Genomic DNA, 20,590 nt, shown 5'->3' on the forward strand with positions numbered 1-20,590 from the left:
CCTAGGGACAGGAATTTGAAGCTAGAAGTTCCAAGAGGAAGTGGGAGGCTGGGGAAAAGGGTCTGGAGTCCAGAAGAGGGAGCGTGGGCGCTGGAGTGGCAGTTCCAGCCCTTGGTTAAGACTGAGTAGTCCTGGGAGCCTGACACTCATTCACTTTGCTTCCCTTGAGGCCCCCAAGCCCCTCCACCAGGCCCACTTCCTCCTTGGGAAGTGGGGAGAGAGGTCTGCCTCCTGCTATGTAAACGGAGCTCTCAGAGGTTAAGTCACTTGCTATGGTCCACACCCAGCTTTGCTGGACCTCAAAGCCCTTATATCCTTCCGGGACCGACCAGTCTCCTTTCTCAAAGGGTTGGGCGGATCACCCAACCAGGAACCCCTGGATGCCTAGTCAGATGCCAATTCTTGGGCCCCTTCCTGGCTAAACAAGAGCCCAGGTGAGCACACACACATATCTCTCAGGCTGTGGACAGGCTGAGATGCAAGAAGCAGCCAGGTAATGGAGAAAAGAGAAAGGAGGAGTCCTGGTGGCAGAGCTGGAAACACCCGAATAGGAATAAAACGAGGTTAACGAACACTGAATCTCAGAGAAATTTCCAAATGAAATTGCATAGCATGTTCTATATTAGAATAGACCATGGTCATTCAATACTAATGATAGTACACTAACAACTTGTTAAATATTCTTGGGCTCTAAGGAATGCTAAGAAGCCAGTCAGGGCTGCAGGAAGTTGGGGTTCATGCTGTTCTTTTCAACTGTAGAATGTTCGTCGCTCTTACACACACACTCCACGCACCTGCTGCAGCTCTGACCCCCTGGCTCAGGGCTCAGCACTGGCGGAGGCTTCGCTTTCGCTTTCACTAGGTCCAGGATCCAAACCCCAGCCTAAGACCAGGAGGCCAGAAAAGGGGCTGCTCAAGACCCACCTGTGGGCAAGAGCCGACAATGACTTTCTCATGACCTCGCGGGGTCCATGGATCCTGGCCCTGGGGGCATCACGACTGCTAAGAGGCCCAGGATGGGGGATCTTGTTGACTGAGTTGGGACCTTGGGTGCTCCGGTGGAGATGGGGTTCTCCAGGGATGCAGCACCAGGCCAGAAGGAGCAGGGGTGGGGCGACAGAGTGGAGAGAGTAGAAAAAGCCTCCAGAGGTGCCCAGGGAAGGAGGAACCAGGCCCAAGCTGGGGGCTGGCCGAGAAGGGCCAGGGCAGCCTGCGGCCCTTGTGATTTATGTCCCCCTCCCCATCCACCTAACGAAAATTTAACGACCCGCTGGCCGGTCCGCTGCGGGAGGTGCCCACTGCAACCGTGCGGCCGCGCCGGGGCGGGGGCCTGTCTGCTCTTGGCCCCTCGGCGCCCGCCCTCCCGCCTCCCCGACAGCTTGCAGCCGAGCGGGGCCCACGGTCCCCGGGGAGCCGCCCGTCCTCGCTCCCAGCCCGGCCGGCGGCGAGGCCGCTTCCAATCTGCCGGCGGGCGCAGGGGGAGAGCGCAGGGAGCCAGGCGTGAGGCCACCGCCAACCTCGCCGGAGGAAGAAGAAAGTTTCTGCTCGCCGGGCCACGCGGGGCTTCCATGGGCCGAGTCTCGGGTTTGGGGGGATGTGGGGGCCTCATAGTTCCGCAGCGGTCTCGGATGCTAAGCCCGACACGAGGTCCGAGTAGTTTTCTGGGGGCCCGTGGGGAAGGGGACGGCAGCACGCAGGCCCACCTGGGAAGGCCTGGGCTCCTGGCGTGGAGCTGGCGAAGGGCGCCTCAGGCTGGCGGGCCGGCCTGCAGGCACGCCGGCTCGGCTCTCTCTGCCCTTGACCACCGGCCCGGGTCGCGATCCCCGGGGCCCCGCCAGGAGGATCCCAGCCCGGGACGCGCTTCAGATTTGCAAGCCGCTCTGCGCCCCAACACTGGAGGCCAACCCCTGAAAGGCACCGAACTAGAGCACCGTGGTTCGGGGAGTGGGGAGGGCGAGGGGGCGCATTATTTACAATGAAAAGACCGTGTTTCCAGCGCTGCCTCGAAAATACATTCCCGGGCGAGCTCCGGCTCCTCTCGGAGTAAGAAGCCAAGCAGGCTGTTCGCAGACGTCTATACTTGCACACGGAAGCTCTTTCGCGTCCCTGTTTGGAGGTACAAAGACACCCGGTGCCACAGGACGGGCTATCGGCTGGATAGGGGTCCCCGCCTTCTTTGTCCTGTGCGCTGCCTCCTTGGGGCCACACAGATTTCCTGGGGTCCTCAATGTCCCAGACGCGATCTTCCCACCTTCTCCACCCTCGCCCCACAATGAAGCCATCGTTCTGGCCCCGTTTCAGGGCCGACACCAGGCTTTCCCAAACTCCTGCCAGGCCCGCAGGGTCCAAAGAGGGTAGAGAGAGGGCTGCAAATGTCCTAGGCGGGAAACATCTAAAGCCCAACGAAAACGCCCCAAAACAATGTCGCTTAAACTAACATCTCTTCCCCACACCAGGTCAGGGCTTCTTCACAGACACACACACTTCTTTCTCTGCTGGGTTGAGTCCCTTTCTCTCGCTGGAGGAAGAAAAATGCGGTAGAGGTGGGGGGCGGGGGGAGGTGGAGAAAGCCTTTCTGACAGCCCCGCGGACGAATAATTCGAATAACTGTGGAAGAGGTTAGGGGAAATTTTAAAAACCTCCCACCCCAACCCACCGGCAGCGGCAGTCGGCTCCGGACCCCTCCCCGCTAGCCCGTGCCCCCCTCGGCTAATCACCCTCATTAGGAGCCTCATCACTGGCCTAATGAAAGCAAACCGTGTGGAAATCGCCGGTAAACAGTTGGGTCTGTGCTGTAATTAATTCAGTGTCTCTTTTAATCAAACTGAAAGGGAATCGGGCAGCGGCTTGCGGAGCCGTGACATCACCCCCAAAATCGGCCGGAGCCAATCAGCGTCATCACTCCGGGGACACGTGGGCGAGTCCCCTTTAAAAAAAACACACACAACACAACGAAAAAAAAAAAGAAACAAAAAAAACCCAGCCCCAAAGTAAAAGTGACACAAGTTCATTTTTTAAAGGAAGGGGGGGAGGCGAAGGCGCGCGCGGAGGACGCGCTGAGAGCTGCAACCGCGGAGCCGGAGGCGCTGTCCTCGGTGCTGACGGGCCCCCGGAGCGGTGAGAGCGTGGCGACAGGACCTCCCTGGCCAGGTGGAGCGTCATGCGCCGCGGGCCGCCGCCGCCGCCGCCGCTATCCGCGGTGCTGACGCCGCCAGGTGCGCTCCGTTCCGCCGGCTGGTAGCGCCGCTCCGGCCCGCTGCTGTCCGCGGTTCTGACCCCGCTGCCCTCGGCCACTGCTAGCCTGGAGGAGGCGTGCGGTTTCGGTTTTTTTTTTTTAAGCCGTTCTTTATTTAGATTCCAACAACCTCGCATCTCTTCTGTGCCAAAGGGGCGCTCAGGCCGTCCATCTCCCCCTTTGCTCTCCCCAACTTGGCGCACCCTCCCTCCCATTCCTCCCTGACACTCCCACCACCCCCCCTCGGCTCGGCAGCTCGGCGCGATGCTGCAGAAGACGCGCTGAGCCCTTTTGGATCTAATGCGCAGAGGAGGTTGGCCCAGAGCTCCCCGGCTCCCCCAAGGCTGAACTCCGTCCAAGGTGCCCGCAGGCTCCCTGCCCGCCTTCCCCATGCCAGCCCGCAGCTAGGGGCAGGGGCAGCGGCGGCTGGGGTTGGGGGTGGGTGGGGAGCTTTTGGGGAGGACAGGTCGCAGCTTGGCTATGGAAGGCTCCAATGGCTTTGGGATCGACTCCATTCTCTCCCACCGCGCGGGCAGCCCCGCCCTTCCCAAGGGGGACCCCTTGCTTGGGGACTGCCGCTCACCCCTGGAGCTGAGTCCGCGCTCGGAGAGCAGCAGCGACTGCTCTTCACCAGCCTCACCAGGAAGGGACTGTCTGGAGACGGGCACCCCGAGGCCTGGCGGGGCATCAGGCCCAGGTTTGGACTCCCACCTGCAGCCTGGGCAGCTCTCAGCCCCAGCCCAGTCGCGCACCGTGACCTCCTCCTTTCTGATCAGGGACATCCTTGCCGACTGCAAACCATTAGCGGCCTGTGCACCCTACTCTAGCAGCGGGCAGCCGGCTGCCCCTGAGCCTGGGGGCCGTCTTGTGGCCAAGGCTGGGGAGGACTTTAGAGACAAGCTGGACAAAAGTGGCAGTAACACCTCGTCGGACTCTGAGTATAAAGGTAAGAAAACAGGGGGAGAAAACTTGGGGAGGGGGCATGCTACATTTCTAAGAACTGCTATATTTCTAAAAGCATACAGGGACATGTACGTGTTCACTTGGAGTTCCCTAGGGGCCCAGGCTGAACCTTTTGGTCTTGTCTGAACCTTTCAGCTGGCCCCGTGGCTATGCCTTTGAGCAGCAGAGCCCAGCAGAGAAAGTGGAAGACGGACACTGTGTGCCCGAGGAGAGATTCCCCAAAATGCACAAAGCGAACTTTCTAAACTTCACCTGGGACCACTTTCCCAGCAGCACTGGTGGGCAGGAGCAGGTTCCTATTGGGCTAGTGGTTCTCTGGGAAAAAATCTTGCAGAAGCAATGCAAGATCCAAAGGGTTCTGCTTGAACGCCCTTTTGTAAGAGTGAAAACCTAGCAGGATATTTCAGATGGAGCCTTAAGAACAGTCAGAATTTTCCCCTTTAATCTGAACTTCCAAGCAGGAAGAGGAACTGAGCTTTCCCTCCCGTTGGGCCCAGTGTGATCTGGGCCCTGGGAATCATGCAAAAGAAAGGCTCACTTCAAAGTAGAAAGAGCAACTGGGGGCAGCTGACTGGGAGCAGGTTCAGAAGTCTGGTCGAGAGGGGAGGACCCTGCACCCACCCCACGGTTCTCACTGAATTTGATTTCAAGTGCATCGAGCAGCCAACTTCAGGTTGTGTAGTGTGTGGGACCCAGAGACTCGCGAGTGACCAGCCCCGTTTCCCCAGTATTGGAGTTGCTGCCCCTTCATTTGCCTTTCCACCTCTGTGAGTCTTCTTGTTGTTGTTTTTCCTTTTACATTGGTTTTGACCAGGAAGCTGAGATTGGGATTAAGAGGAAAGGGGGAAAGGAAAGAAGGAAAGAGTCCCTAATTTTCTTTCTCACCCCTAGCCACTTTAGCTCTTTGGTGAGGCCAGAGGCGCAAAATTCTTGCTAGGAAGAAGTCAGGAGGCAGGAGGGGAAGGAGTCTTTCGGTGTCAAGGGAGTAGAGCCCTGTGTCCCCCATCCAGCAGAAAACTAGGGGCTGGCAGAGGCTGCTCAGAGCTCTTTCAGAATTACAATTAATTCCGGGAATGCTTTTCATGACACAAAACTTCCCTAATAAAGGCAACCTCTTTATTGTCTTGGGAGCCCTGCACCTGCTCCACCCTATTTGTACTAAGTCCTCACAAGAATTTAGGGAAGCTCACTTTAACACTCTCCTCCCAACCAACAATTCATTTGTGGACAGGCCCTGACCACAAACCGAAACCCCTTTGGGGCCCCACTCCACATCGCGCTGCCCTCCACTTCCCCACACAAACTGCGGAGAGTCTCCTTCGGCCTCGCTGGGCCAGCTGTGCCTAGAGAAAGGGCCAGTTGGGCTAGAGAAGCCAAGAAGGAGGTCCAGAGGCATGTGGGCCAGCGACCCTTGCCCCTCCCCCTGGGGCCTGTTTAGAGAGGCAAAGAAAACTTGCCCTGGAGAAAGACAGGTGCTGGGGGAGCGGGGTAGGCAATGCAAATATATATTTATAACATAGTGGTTTATTATTAATAATCCTCAGCAAAACCCCAGCTTTATGGTTAGAGTAAGGGGTGAGAATCCCCAACACGGCATGCCAACGGCTGGTGCCAGTGGAAGTGAAAGAGAGTTTGGCTCTTGTCTCCTTTTATTTCTTTGCCCGTAGGTGGGATTTTGAGGCGAGATTTCGTTTATGATAATTGGAATATCAATTTTCCTCTCCTGTCCCTGATGATATCTGATCAGGGAGGTGATGAGGGCCGGCTGTCCACATATCACTTAAATAGGTTTGGAGCAGAGGGGGGTGAAGTTCTCCCCCACCCCCACCCCCGCCCCTAGGCACAGCTGCCTTTGCACTTACAAAGCTCCAGGGTAGAAGAAAAAACGGGAACAGCCACCGCTGAGACAATGTCTGGAGCGTTTCTCCAACGTGCAGGCGAGTTTTTCAGGGCCCCAATTAGGAAGCCTTGTGGAGACAGAAACACACCGAGCGAGCCAGCCAGCCAGCCGGGGTGGGCATCTGAGCAATTCAACTCCCCATCCACCTCCCATGCTAAGAACAATTTCTTCCAAGGCGGGTACAGAGGGAAGGTCAGCCCCATCCCGAGTCTTTGGCATCAGAGGCTCCTCAAGCATCACACTGAAAGAAACTGAAACCAGGCTTTGAAGTCAGGCGGTCCGCCGCTAGGTCCTGCCTGCTAGGGCCAATGTCCGTGGAGAAATCGAGCCAGCACTTTGCTCGGAGCAGGCTGGGTCGGTGGGCCTGGAACTCTGGAGCATCGAGATGTGGCCTCCAGACCAGAGTCCGAGGCCCCACTGGGCTGAGACTGTCCCGGAGGCTGAGGCTGAGCGGCACCCAGTGCACATCCAGCCTGTGGCAAAGAGGGATTAGAGAAACGCCCGAGTATTCTTCCTGACACCACAAACTCAATCCCCCACCTCAGCCCTAAGAAGCTGGGGGTTTCCACAGTCAGTCCCGGCAGCTCCATCAAAGAGTAAGGTTTCCACAATATCAAGTTTGAGGTTTGAGTAATTGTTTCCCCACACTCGTTTCAACTTCACCTTCCGGCACAGACAGAACTCAGATTTCGCCCATCCTAACACACCTCCTGAGGTGGCCATACCTCAGCGTGGCCCCAGCTCAGGGAGGGCAGGGAGAGCCTGGCGCACCAGCCTGGTGGAGACAGGAGGGAGGCATCCAGCGAGGCTTCCCTGCTCGTCTGCCTCCGCGCACCCGGTGCCGGAGCCCTCCCGGACGAGAACCTCTGCCTTTTCCGGTTGAAAAGTCTTGCTCCCTAGTGGCTCAATTAACCGGATTATTGTTTCCTACAGAGAGAAATCAACTTGCATTCAGCTGAACCCTGTCACTGCAAACGCCCCGCACAATGAAACTCACCATAAAGGGAAATAGAGAAAAAGAGAGGGGAAGCCCCAGCTCGCGCAGCCAATTTTGGGGACATGGTCTTTTGGGTTGTATCATCACTTTAGGGAGAGAAGGAGGGAGATCGCTGAGCTTGTTCTATCAAGTGTGCGTTTTCCGTGCAGTCGACCCCGAACGAAGGTGCCTGGGGGAAAAAAGAAACGCCCCCCCCCCCGCCATTCTTGGGCCTTAAGAGCGGGGCCCCTGCCGGGGTGTCCCGATCGTGGGGCGCAAACACACGACCGGGAGCGTCGTATTGACAAGGAAACACGGACCACGGCGATGCGCGCATCCGAGGGGCAAACGCCTCGCTTGTTCTTCCAAGAGCTTCGCGCTCCCGGCCCGCGCCGCCCTCCGCACCCCGGTCTGTAGGTAGCTTAGGGACGGCGGAGGCGAGCACTCCCGCGTCGCATCTCACGCGGCCAGTTATTGGTTTCTCAGGACAATGATTCGCTGCGGGGTGAACAGGTTTTTGTTTCTCCACGCGGGTTTTTCTCCCCACATGCCGGCCCTCAGCTTCCTCCCTTCAGGGTCCGCACGCGGCCGGAAAATCGGGCTGCGGATTCCGAGCGCAGACCCGCACCACGGAAGCGCGCACCTACGCAGCCCACCCGCTGGAACCCACGGGCCCCTCCCCTCCCCCAGCGGCTCCACCCGGTCGCTCGGCTCCGGCACGGTTACTCCGTTGATCCCTCCAGGGAGCGCGGCGGAGAGCGAGCGGGTCGGGTTCTCTCGCTTTGGATCATTTGTCCCCGGAGGTGTCAATCCTCCTCCTCCTCCGTCAGGGCTCACGCCCTGCGCTGGGGGGCCGGGAGGTCCCGCCTTTGAGCCGCTTTGCCGCGGCCCCACGCGCCTGAGTGCGGCGGGGCCACCGCTGTCAGGAGCCGCGTTTACACGAACGGGGCGGGCCAGCGGGCGGCTGGGGCAGGAGGGCGCCGGCAGGCAGGCGGCGAGGCGGGCCCTGACGCACCGCTGTGTCTCCGCAGTGAAGGAGGAGGGCGACCGCGAGATCTCCAGCTCCCGGGACAGCCCCCCAGTGCGCCTGAAGAAGCCCCGCAAGGCGCGCACGGCCTTCACTGACCATCAGCTGGCGCAGCTGGAGCGCAGCTTCGAGCGGCAGAAGTACCTGAGCGTGCAGGACCGCATGGAGCTCGCCGCTTCGCTCAACCTCACCGACACGCAGGTGAAGACCTGGTACCAGAACCGGAGGTGAGGCCTGGCTGTGGGGTGGGGTGGGGGCGTAGAGGGTCCCCCTTCTTTCCTAACTGCCCTTCCGTGGGACCCACCAGTGCACCGCCTGGGGCCCCTGCAATTTCCCTATTCTGTAAAAGAAAACTCAGGCCTCCCGGGGAGAAGGCCTTGCCGGAAGTCCACAGTGAGGGACAGCGACAGGACTGGACTCGGTCTCCAGTGCCCTGTCATCCCCCTCCAGGACAGGAGGACAGACACATGGGCCTGCCCCTACCCCAGCCAGGGTCCTACCCTCCCCACCGGGACCAGCCTTAGCCCCTCTTGGGGCCCGCTGAGCTCTCCCAGCAGGAGGGCAGGATGCCAGGCCAGGGGAAGGGTGGTGGCCTCAGTATCCAGAATGTCTTGGAGGGGGGAGGAACAAGGGCGCAGCATCTGATGTGTATGTTGGGGGGGCTGTTTGAGCTCTCCAGGGGCTCTTCTGGCCACCTCAGCCTTTACAGTCCTGAAACCGGAGGAAGAACAGACCCAGCTCTGGCTCCCTGGGGACAGGGTGCTCTGGAAACTGGCAGGCCCTGGTCTAGAACCTGGTGCTTCCTAATCTCCCTCCCCAGCACCGTCCCAGGACGAAATCGCTCACACACACACACACACTGACACAGTTCACACAGTCACACACACCCACAATCACACTCACACTCAGTGGAGGCTGGAATTGTGCGTTCCATAAACAAGCCTCAGAACACGTCTCCCCATTAATAATAAATACCGATTACTGCTCGGGGCATCAATAATTAAGGCCCGTTACAGTAATTACACAATTATGATGATGATGAATAATTCAGGGAGGGAAACGCGGTTGGTGTGGCCGTGCCTGCCTTGGCGGGACCGCGGCCGGCTGGCCCAGCCTCGCCGGCCAGGTGCACCCAGCAGTCCCAGCTAAAGCTCAGGCCACGAACGAGCATGGCCTCGACTTCCCTGCCTCCTCCAACCCCAGGCCAACACTCGGTTGGTGGTCTCCGAATTCGGGCCCCCACAGGCCACAGGGCTCCTCGCCGGCCTGGGAGCTGGGTGCCGGGGACAGCGGGTGTGGCGAAGAGGTGTGTGCAGCGGGTACTCATACTCTCTAGTTGCCGACTCTGGCCTGCGCGCTGCTTCCACAGAAGCTCCGCCGAACGGGGCACCTCGAGGTGTTTGCATCTGCCAGGGCGGCGGTTCAGCTGCCCAGAGCCCCCTTCCACCGCTAGCTGACCAACCTCTTCCACCCCCCACCCCCAGTCCCCTCCACCCTCCCCCAGGGGGTCGACTTCCTAAGTCCCCCCAGGGGGCAGATACGAGGACTGGCGTGCGCAGCCCCAACACCCAGCTCCAAGTGTATCCTGCGATCCTCGATCCTCGGAGCAGAGTGTGGTGAGGTTAGAACCCCATCTTTGGGGTCAGACAGCTGGCTTAGAGCCCGGGCTCTGCCTCTTTGGAGACCATCTTCAAAACTGGCCAACGCCTTAGTTTTCTGATCTGTAAAATAGGGATAACGGCCACGAAAGGCCGGTGGAAGATTACAGGAGCCGATGCATGTGACACCTGAGGATGGTGCCTGGCACCCCATTATTTATTAACAAACCCGTGTGATCTTTCTTGACCTCCCTGAAGGCGCTCTGGGCCAAGCACTCATGAGGGGCAGGGGTCTTCCGCGCCACAGCCCTGACCCCGCCGTACGTGTTTATTTCGGTCCCTAGGACTAAATGGAAGCGACAGACGGCAGTCGGGTTGGAGCTGCTGGCGGAGGCAGGCAATTACTCAGCGCTCCAGCGGATGTTCCCGTCGCCTTATTTCTACCCGCAGAGCCTAGTTTCCAACCTGGATCCCGGCGCCGCACTCTATCTGTACCGCGGGCCCAGCGCGCCGCCGCCGGCCCTGCAGAGACCTCTGGTGCCCCGCATCCTCATCCACGGACTCCAGGGCGCCAGCGAGCCGCCCCCGCCGCTGCCCCCGCTGGCCGGCGTCCTCCCGCGCGCCGCGCAGCCTCGGTGAAGCGCCCGCCCGCCTCCCCGGGGCTCTGCGTGGGCCCCTTCCGCCTGCCCTTCGGGGGGCGCGGGGTTTCAACGCCCCTTCCCCGGGGCCCCCTGGCCGGCCCTCCCTGGAGTCCCAGCCAGCGTCCCCCCAAGGGCCCTATGCCAAGTCTACTGAGGCCCGGACCAGGACTGAGTCTCCCTAACCCCCCTCGGCGTGCTCCGTCCCGGCCACGCCATCAGGGAGCCACTTCCACCCGCAGGATGTACATACAGGACCCCCGACCCCTCGCCAGCTTCCCCAAGGCGCCCCCCTGCACCTCCTTGGGAGCAGGTGGAGGGCGGCCCCGACGCTGCACTCGTTCCCGCTCCCCCTCTCCGTGCTCCAGGTGTACACCCAGCCCTCTCCTCGCACCCCAACAGGCGGAGGGGAGCGGGGAGCCCTCCTCCGAGCGCCCGGGCTGCAGCAGAGCTGTACATAAGGTGTGCAAAGTGTATATGAAGTTATTTATTCGTGACCCATGAGCCCGTGACCGTGTCCGTGAATCAATGAGTCTGTGGCCTGTGCCCTCTTCCCTCCCAGGCGAGGCAGGAAGGGGTCAAGGGGGCTTGCCCACCACCCCGACCCCCAGCCCCCACCTCCAGCCTCCATCCAGGGGCAGCCAGGCCCTCGGGTTCTCTTTTTTAAATGTCGAAATAAACTTCTTACAAATGACCACGCGCCTCTCCGCACTCAGCCCTTCTTTCCCACTCCTCCTTAAGATCCATTTTCCCCTTCTGGGACTCGGCCTCCTTCCATCCTCAATACGGAAATATTTTTGTCCACCTCTCTTCCTTGGCGCTGTGGTCCGGGGCAGGGGCCCCAACTGGACTCGCTGGGGTCCACGGGCAGGGGCCTCCCCTCCCTGGCCTCAGTCTTCCTGTCTCTACAGTGAGGCGAGCTCGCTGCTCTCCCCAACCCCACCCCCCTTCTCCATCTGGTTCCTTGCTGCTCCCAGCCGGTCCCGGGGGCCGGAGCGGGGGTCAGTGCCTGGGCTCGCTCTGCTGCGGGCCGGGCTGCGGTGCCCTCGCTGAGCCGGCTCATCTGGCCGCAACAAGGGCGCCGGCAGCTGGTGACCGGCCCGCTGGGCGCGGGGCCGACAGATGGGCTCCGAGGCTACTCCCCCCGCCAGCCCCCTCCGCCCCGCGCCCCGGCCGCGCTCGGGCTCCGGACGCTCCCGGGCCCTGAGGCGACTCCGGCCCCGCGCCGCCGGGACCCCGACGAGCCTTCGCTGGGAGCCTGACGCCACATCGGTAACCCCCCAATCCCGCATCTTCTCACTTCCCCTTTTTACCCCGGGAGTACGTAGATGAGACCCAGAGGGGAGCCAAATCCCCGCGTCGGCCCCATGCCCCAGCCTGTGGCTCCAGGATCTCAGGGGAGGGGAGTTTAAGGCTCCAGCCAGACTGGAGGCCTCCAGTTCATGTTCAAAGGGCCAAGGTCTCCTCCTGAGGCCGTTCCCTCTCATAGGAGGTGGGCGCAGGTGCTCCCCTCCCACACACCACCTGCAGCTTGGAATCTCAGGGCAGAAGACAGGCCCAGGGCTGGGAAGTTTTGGGGCCCCGCAAGCGGAGCCCCCTCCAGTTTTGTGGCAGGATTGCTGTGGGAGAGGGCTGCCTCCTGGGGGAAGGGGTGGAGGACATGTTTAAACTACCCCCCCCAAACAGACCCTGCTACAGTTTCCTGCCCCCCCCCCTCCCCCGGCCCCACTGCTTTTCTTTCCTGGGATGGTGAGGGTATTATTCTAATTTTGCAAAATGCACAGCAGCTAATTAAGTCAAGGAGCCTCTCGGCTTTTGAGTTCTTTTGCATGTGAATGGGGGTTGGTAAATCCCCAGCTCTGGCTGTGGTGGGGGGCGAGGGGAGACTGTCCCCAACTCAGGGTTAATGAAGTGGGAAAGGAGTCTCTCATAGCCTCCTGCAAACAAAACCCCCCATGCAACAAACCCAGCCGAAATCCTACATGGATTGACTTAAGCCCAGGGGATAAGTGCTTTAAATTAATCTCATTGAATAAGAATGAGACCAAACAAAACTCTTTAAAATCATATTAAAAATCTATCAAAGGACAACTTGCACTAGTGTGCTTTTCATTTTGTGAAAGTGAAGGAGGTAGACCAGAGCAACCGCCCTTACATTTACACAGCGGCAGTGTAAATCGCAGACACATTCTCAACTATGTAATTGTCCTTGTACCTCAGAGGCGATTTCATAGCTTACATTAATGAAGAACAAGGCTTCCCTACAAGTTTATAATTGCAATATTTTAAATTGTCCTGCAATTCCCATCTGTAATAACTTTACAACCTTTGCCGTGAGGTGGGCTTCTGCTCTCAGCCATTTAGAAGGCTCAGTTGGCTTCTCTGTTCCCAACCCAGGGGCTGGGTGTGAACTCTTTTTAAAATACAAAGAAAGAATGAATGCAAGCCCCCCAGCGGGCAGAACAATAGCAGAGGCTCCCAGGAGGCATCGTCTCTGCTCCTCCACCGGCCCACCCCAGTCCCTTACAAACCTAGGCGCAGCGGGGTCGGGGCAGCGAAGTTTAAAGGAAGTTTGGATTCCCCTGTGAGCCTTGTACAAGGGCTCTGGAAACTTCGGAGGAGCCTAGCTGACTCTAAGGGTGCCCCACACAGGCAGGCCTTGCTCGGAGTTCTTATGGTGGGAGCAGATTAAGACATGAGGTGGGGTAGTCACGTAGGCAATTTAACAAGAGCCATGAAGCGCCCTTTCCAAGCAGGGCCACTTCTCCAGTAGAAAAAGCTTTACATTTCCGTGTCATGGAAGCAATGCTTGGATTCGAATGGCTCTGACTCCATGTTGAGGGCTGCAGTGCTAACTAGCAAGGTCACTAGCAGTTTGGGATGCGCCTGCCTTAAGGGGCTCTCATTTACTCCCCTCTTCCCTAAATCTCACCTCCCTTCACTACAGGAAAGGAAAAAAAAAAAAAAATCAAAGGAATCCACTGGGCTTTGTCAAAATGTCCTTTGCTGAGACCTGGTTGGCTCTGTGCTTCTCCAAGAGTGGAAGATGCTGTGTGCACCAGCACTGACTTAATCACTCGCCAAGGGCTCTCTGCCCTTTGGTGCGTGGGAACGTGGGCCCCTCTGAAGAAATGCAACCACTAAGAGCTGCAAACACGAAGATGTTTTGGATGCAAAACAAGCATGCGACAAGCCAAGGGGAAAATGCTTTAGGCTGCAACACTCCATGCAATGTCCCAATTCTCTGTGACTTTAAATACGGGGATCAGGCTTGCGACAGAGAAATAGGTAAGTTTGGGAAATCAGAAAAAGAGGCACGATTAAAAATACACACAAAATTAGAATATGTACAGTGGAATTAGGCTAAAGCTTTGCCTAACTGATGCCTGAAATGTATAATCTGTCAGAAGCCATAATAGGAGAAAGAGATTTATTTTAAGGTTATTTAAATTTAGATAATATTAACCCTAAATCTGTTAAATCCATGTTTCTTTATTAACTGGGGGTAATATATTGATTCTGCTTAGAAACAGGCCCACAAAGCATCCATGGCAGGAAACGTTTCCTCAACCTAAGTGTTAGCAGATTAAGCACAAGCTCCACCTTGGAATTATGGTCCTTTACACACTCTGCAGGGCAGGTCCCAGCACGGCTCCCCCAGGAATGCAGAACCCGGACTGGACCTCTCTTGGAATGAGTACATGGGAGGTGGGGGGCGGGGAGCAGGGCTTCTCTTTGATCCTTCCCCATCACTGGCATTAATCCTGTTTTTCACACAGCTGGGTTTTGTCTCTCAAGTTTGATGCCTCCTTTTCTCACCCAAATCCTGTGAACCATTACACACTGAAGTAAAAGAACGGTGGCAGATTTCCCCAAGTCAGCTTGACATGTGCTGTAGGGCTTTATCATTATCATCATTATTATTGTTAGAAATTTCACCAACCGTCCCTATGAATTCGTATGTGACAGCCGTTCGGAGGAGGTCACATTGTCCCCCTGTGGAGGATTAGTGCTCACTGGGCTCCTGCTGGCCCTCTCCCCGGGGGGCCTCTGGTGTGGGTGTCAGCTGACTGCCCTACCCTGGCTACCAGACAGGGACAGAGGCAAGGGCGCCGACCCCTCCGTGGACCCCGCAGACGGCCACCTTGCAACTCTCACAATCCGCTCCTGGCCACTTCGTTCCTGTGGGATCTGGAGGGTTTACTGAAGTGGGGCCTCAGCTCCCTCTGCAGGAACTAGAGGAGGAGGAAGGTGGGAAAGAGAACAGGAGAAAGTGGAGCCAACAGAGCACCTGTCCAGGCAGACTCCCCTCTGGAATCCCCTGCATCCCAACTGGACACTTATTGGGAAATCAGTACGCCGGGAGCGGGGGTGGGGAGTTTGTGTGTGGGGGGGGCTCTCAAATCTCCCAGGGAAACACAGTGGGGGAGGGGCGGCTGAGGCCTGGGCCACACTACAAAGAACCCCAGACCCCAGACTTGAAGACAAGGTGGGATTCGGTGGGAGAAAACACTCGGGAGACTGGTGCCCTTTGACTTCCAAGGCAATGGTAAACAAAAATAAAGAAAGAAAAAAGGCGCCAGCACATCCATGAGCCGTGAGAGAAGTTTTCCGTGGCCATGAACAAGGCAGCCACACGCGTGAATGCCACCTGGGGTCCAGAGCAGCCAGCGGGAGGGCCCGGGAGCCTTCCAACCCACACCCAAGCCTGCCGGGCCCTTTTCCACAAAGCACTCGTACATCAAGAAAACGAGCTCATGGTTTTTCTCGCTCTCACAAACTGCATTCCAGTCCTTACAATCCTATTTTACAAGATGCACGCTAATCCATGCATCAATACAGGGCAGCTAATGAAAACCTGGAGACAGAACCCTGTCCCGAGGCACGAAGAGGCCTCCCTGCCGATGCCGGCACCACCAGGCCCTCACCAGAGGCCGCAGGGCACCTGTAACCCTGGGGCCAAGACGGTTCTGCTGGAGGAAACACAAAGTATAAGCTATCTCACAGAAGGTAAGAACTGGCTCGCCCACACGACGCTGAGCCCCACCCTGCCGGGTGAGGCCTGTGGCTTCTCCGGGTCAGGGACACCGTCTGCAGGGAAAAGTGGCACCGTTCCTTCCCACAAGGCTCCTGACAAGGACGGGACACCAGCCCCGGCCTCTGGGGCCTCCAGGATCCACCCCAAGCCCCAGGCTTGTGGAGGCAGAGTTAAAAAAAACAAAAAAAACGAAAACTGTTTTGGGAACTCCTGTTGTCCCCCAGTAAGTCTCTTTGGGTTTTTCTGCTTCACGGGGAGCGTTTCTTAGTTTTTCCCATGGCCGAGGCTGCGCGCTGGTTGCAGACAGTGCTGCGGGGCTGGCTGCCGGGCTCTTGCGTGTTTGTTTTGCTTTTTGACCTTGGCGACGCCAGCCTCCATTCCACTTGAGAATTCGGAACGCAAGATTTCAGCAAGGCGGTGTTTACTCTGGGTCTTCTTATGAAGGTCAGGCCTGAAGAACAGTAACAGCAGAGGGGGAAAAGAAACTTTATTATTTTTTTTCTTTCCCATTTGGAAAGAGGCTGAGAGCAGCTGGTTCCGAGACTGTGGAACTGACATTTTTGTATTAACAGAAGTACGATCCCTTCAATAGTGCTTGTTTTGATATTCTATGCACCAGAAGATTAGATATGGCGCTGACAGATTTTCATAACGGTGGCAAAATATCATGGCATTTTTAAAAGTGACGCTTTGTTCTATGTTGTTTTCATGGAAAAAAAAGAACGGTACACACTCACACTCTGATGGCAAATGAAGTGTGTGATACAGCAGTTTGCCAAAGGATGAGGAAAAAACCCGCCTTAAAACTCAACAACACTTGGCGGTGAGAGCTCGCGGTGAGCGGCTCCTTGCAAGTGCGGCCCGCGCAGTTCAAAGTCACCGGCCTCCTCCCAACGGGGCCAAACAGGGAAGGCTGGGGTGTCAGTCACATTCACCTCTTCACTGGCTGAGGAGACTCCAGGAAGTACTGCTGACCTCAAAAACCCCAAGGCCAGGGTGTGCGGGGGCAGCGTGGTTGGCGTCCGCACGGCGGCCGGAGCAGACCACAGACGTGGGTGCGGCTCAAGGGGGTCTCCCTGCCCAACCCACTTGGAAAGTAAGTGCCAAAGGCTGAAAATCAATCTCAGACGTTGAATACTAGTAACTTGTTTTCAAGAGACAGCAGCCTTACCATTTGATCAGAAGATCCGAGGCAGAAATTTGTAGAAGTTCAATTGTACACAGGAAGAATGATTATGAAAATGAATAGTAAATGTTTCCTAAGACAGGATTTTAGCCAAAACAACAACAACAACAGAAACCCATAGTGTTACGTGGGCCATTCCCTCAACCCCCCGATGGCAGGGTCTTAGGGTAACATGGTGTCTTGGGGTTCTTACAGAGGCACATGTCACCCTCTGTGACTTACAGTTACAACATTTCCTTTGTAATAATCAGAGCTCAACTGGACTAAAGCTGTGGTCAAAATAAACATAACGGAACTCCTTTAAAACTCAAGAATTAGCAACAGAACTAATGTGCTAATAAACAGATGCTGAAAGGCCGTAGAATCGTGTGACGGCGTCGCACCTAGGCTAAGGCGACCAGGCCTAATTACAGGCACCCTGCGCGGGGCGGGGCGGGGCGGCTGAGCCCGCGGCACAGGCAGAGCCGGGCTTTCTACCATGACACACAGCGGGGAGACACAGTCACCCTTTGTTGGGAAAAACGAAGACTTGAGGTAACGAGGAGCCAGTATTTAAGGGCTGGAGTCTATCAGCAGCGCATGGCCGCGTCAGTGAGTGAGGGGTACGGAGCACAGTGCTTCCTGGGTTCATGATCTCACATAATCTCCACAGGACGAGGTGGTGTGACAGCACCCTCCTGTCACAGACAAGGAGGGACCATCTAGCTCACAGGTGCAGAAGCAGAGACGCAAACACGTCAGAGGGACTCAAGCCTACGCGCTTCCCACCAGGCTGCTGGTCCTGGGGCCAACAATCAGGAAGGCCCAGCAGGATCAAGGGAGACAAATAACCACAATTTGACATGGGGGAGTCCTGGGGTCACACAAGGGGGACAGGGGCCGAATCTGGGTGGCCAAGGAGGAAGGAGCAAGGAGGAAGAGGAAAGGCGGGGGTGATGGAGGTGCCTGGCCTGGAACATCACTCGTTAGCTGAACGACGTGGAACAAGGCTCTCTGGGCTTCAGCTTCCCCATCTGAACAATGGGAGGACACTTAGAACAAAGCTCATAGGTGTTGTAAGGGTTAAACAGACACACAGGTTGCCACCTGCCATGTGGAGTTCGGTCAATCAGTTAAAAACGAGGAAACTGAGGTCCAGAGGTGCCAAGCAACTCCCCCAAGGCCACACAGGAGGCAGGCCAGGGCATTTGTGGTTGCACCCCCCTCTCCTACAGGGCACGCATTCTAACTCCGCGGGTCCTGCCCGGGGTGGGCAGGGCGGCCCGCTGTCCCCAGCGGGGGGCCGCACCTCGGGGGTCCGGAGTGGGGCTGGGAAGCTGCGGGAGCCAGGCCTGCACTTGAGAGCTTGTTCCAAACTGAAGGCTGTCAGTTCTGGTGCTTGTAGTTTATTTTTAGTCGGGTTACATGACAGACGGAGTGAAAAGGTTCTGACAGGAAGAAATGCTGCTGCTTCCCCTTTTGAAGCCAGGTACTCACAATGTGTATAATTTTAAACGTAACAGCCTGAGTTTCAAAATATGCAAAATTTTAGTCAAAATATCCTCCCCAGCATAGGCTCTAGCGCCTCAGAGGCTGCTCCTGCCCCTGCTAACGCACAATAAATAACCAGGATCCGATCGGGGCGACTGACCCCTCACTGCCCACAGGGCAAGCGCCGCCTGCAGAAGCGGCACGCTCCCGGCCAAGGGCGCCCGGCGCTGTGCCCGTGCCCCCCTCCCGGCGGTCCTGCAGCCGGGGCGGAGACCGTACCACCGGAGGGGCCACACGGGCAGGCAGATGCACGCACACACTCTCCGTCCCGTCGCAGACACACACAGCTGGGTGTTCCTGGCGGCAGACGGCCCCGTCTGGTGGGTACGGGGTGCCACCGAGGGGGCATGTTTACGAAGGAGTTTCAAGTCCATACTGTGGTAGAGGACACTGTTGAAAGTGCGTCTCAGAGGTGGTCCTGCTTAAGCCTGGAGCTTGTGATCTCAAAATGTCCTAACTATTTTATGATCTCATTCTAGTCTATGTACTTTGAACCTGGGACCCAAACCCAAACTCCAAGGCTCTTGGTGGTCCCGAGAGCAAGCAGGGTTTGATCTTTCAGACCCAGACCCCTTCCTCAGGACGTGGACCTCAGGGTCACCCTGCAGGAGCCTCCCCTGCTGTTGGAGCAGCAGGACCCATCTTGCCCCTTGGCCAGCTCGCTGTCTGCTGTTCCTTTGTTCTGAGGCCCAGGGCCGAGAAGGCAAAGTACAGATGGGAAGGTGGAATGTTCTCAACCCAGGCCCGCGCTGGGCGCATGTGGGCTCTCACTTCCTTCTCCTGCCAAGCTGCAGTTCTCCCAGGGACTCGCCAACTTTCTTGCCCTCCTTGCCCTCCAAATACTCAAACCCCTCTCGAATGCACTTCCCGGTCCACCCGAGTAATCCCGCAGTTACTAAGCAACAGATCAGTTTATCTAACCACAGGGAGTTCCCTTGTAGTGAAGGCTGAATGAGCCCCCTCGGTCACCAGGCTGGATTACCCGGCAGGATGGGCAGATGCCACTTTCACTGCCAATAAGGTGAAATCACAGCCTAATTAGGAAATCAATATGCCCGCTAGGGTGACCGCTGCAGAGGAGGGGCCTCAGGACCTCCTCCCAGCTTTTATGGACAGACTCACAGAGGGCCACCCCAGCTCCGGCTTGTGTTAGTGGTGTCCTTTTGCAGGACAGAGTGTTTCACTTTATCTTCTTTTATTTACGTACTGTCAAGCCAATTGATGTTTTCTTTTCCGTTTTATCGCTTTAGGGTCAGGCTTAGAAAAGTCTTCCTCATCCTCACATTAAAAAATGCTCAAGCATACTACCTTTTAGTCTGCTACTGCCTTAATTCCATAGAGAGTTTCTTCTGGTTTACCGATTTCTCCCCAACAGCTTTCCAGTTATCCAAGACAGTCACTGGACAATAAACCTGCCCCCTCCCCGGGACTCGTAATGCACCCGTCACCCCCTTTCCAACTTTCAGAACACTTCCTGCAGGTGCTGTTTGAAGAGATGGGGAGGATGATGGTGGCCAACACTAATAAAGCCTACCAAATATATTGAAACAACATGTAACTTACACCGGTGGTGAAGGGATTTAAAGGTAAAACAAGTCTTAAATCCAAGACTTTCGGCCTGGCCGTGCGGCTGTAATAATTCTACTACCCCCACTCACATGGCACCTAGGGCAGGTCAGGTACTGTTTTTGGCACTCAACAGGTATTAACTCATTTACTTCAACAACAACCCCATGACACAGGTACCGTTAGCACCCCCAGGGTCACGAACCAGTGACAGAAGAGCTGGGGGTTCAGCCCTGAAAATCTGACCCTGTGACTTGCACACTTAACCACCGTGCTGTTAAGTTGTCATCAAAACAAGAAGTCTCTTCGTGAATTTTTTTTTGTATAAGGGGAGAGGCAGGGGGAGGAGGAGAGAGAATCTTAAGCAGGCTTCATGCCCAGCACGGAGCCCAGTGAGGGGCTCAATCCAATGACCTGAGATCATGGCCTGAGCTGAAAACAAGAGTCGAACGCTTAACGGACTGAGCCACCCAGGCATCCCGAAATACTTTTAATAACAAGACAACATCCATGTTATCTCAAAATCTCAGAGACCCTTGGAGCCCCTGATAGAGTGCATCTTAAATGTTAACGGCTGGATAACTCAGGTGATAAACAGCAGTTTAAAAACTCACATTTGTTCAGCTTCATTACAGATACAAAGAGACCCGAATACGTACACTTGCAGAGAAAGTCTGAAGGACATAAAAGATGTGATTCAAGGTTAACTTGGATTGTGGGTTTATGGGTGATTTTAAAGCTTTTCTCTATTTCCTGAATTTTTACAATGAACATGTATTATTTTTATAATCAGAAAAAAGTGTATTTTAGGAAAAAAAAATCAAATGGTAGATTTTTGCCCTATGCTGAAAAATCAAAGTATTTTAATCTTTACCCATCAAAACCTCTTTCCTTTTGGCTGTTAGTCTGCTTGATTTTGTGAGGGATTTTCCT

General features: G+C 56.4%; 2 protein-coding genes across 2 annotated transcripts in view; one reads left to right on the plus strand and one right to left on the minus strand.

Moving 5' to 3' along the window:
* The first annotated feature begins 3,715 nt into the window (after positions 1 to 3,715).
* Positions 3,716 to 10,338, plus strand: BARHL1 (BarH like homeobox 1). The gene is made up of 3 exons (XM_078061314.1): positions 3,716 to 4,181; positions 8,106 to 8,328; positions 10,044 to 10,338. The coding sequence occupies exons 1-3, from the start codon at positions 3,716 to 3,718 to the stop codon at positions 10,336 to 10,338; spliced, it is 984 nt and encodes a 327-aa protein (XP_077917440.1).
* A 5,232-nt stretch (positions 10,339 to 15,570) lies between these two features.
* Positions 15,571 to 20,590, minus strand: part of DDX31 (DEAD-box helicase 31) — a 67,139-nt gene continuing 62,119 nt past the window's right edge. The window contains 2 exon segments of the mRNA XM_036091692.2: positions 15,571 to 15,707; positions 15,709 to 15,826. Coding sequence (XP_035947585.1) covers positions 15,624 to 15,707; positions 15,709 to 15,826 — 202 coding nt within the window. The 3' untranslated portion in view covers positions 15,571 to 15,623.

Source organism: Halichoerus grypus, chromosome 14, assembly GCF_964656455.1.
Source record: "Halichoerus grypus chromosome 14, mHalGry1.hap1.1, whole genome shotgun sequence".
In the NCBI taxonomy this organism is placed as follows: Eukaryota; Metazoa; Chordata; class Mammalia; order Carnivora; family Phocidae; genus Halichoerus; species Halichoerus grypus.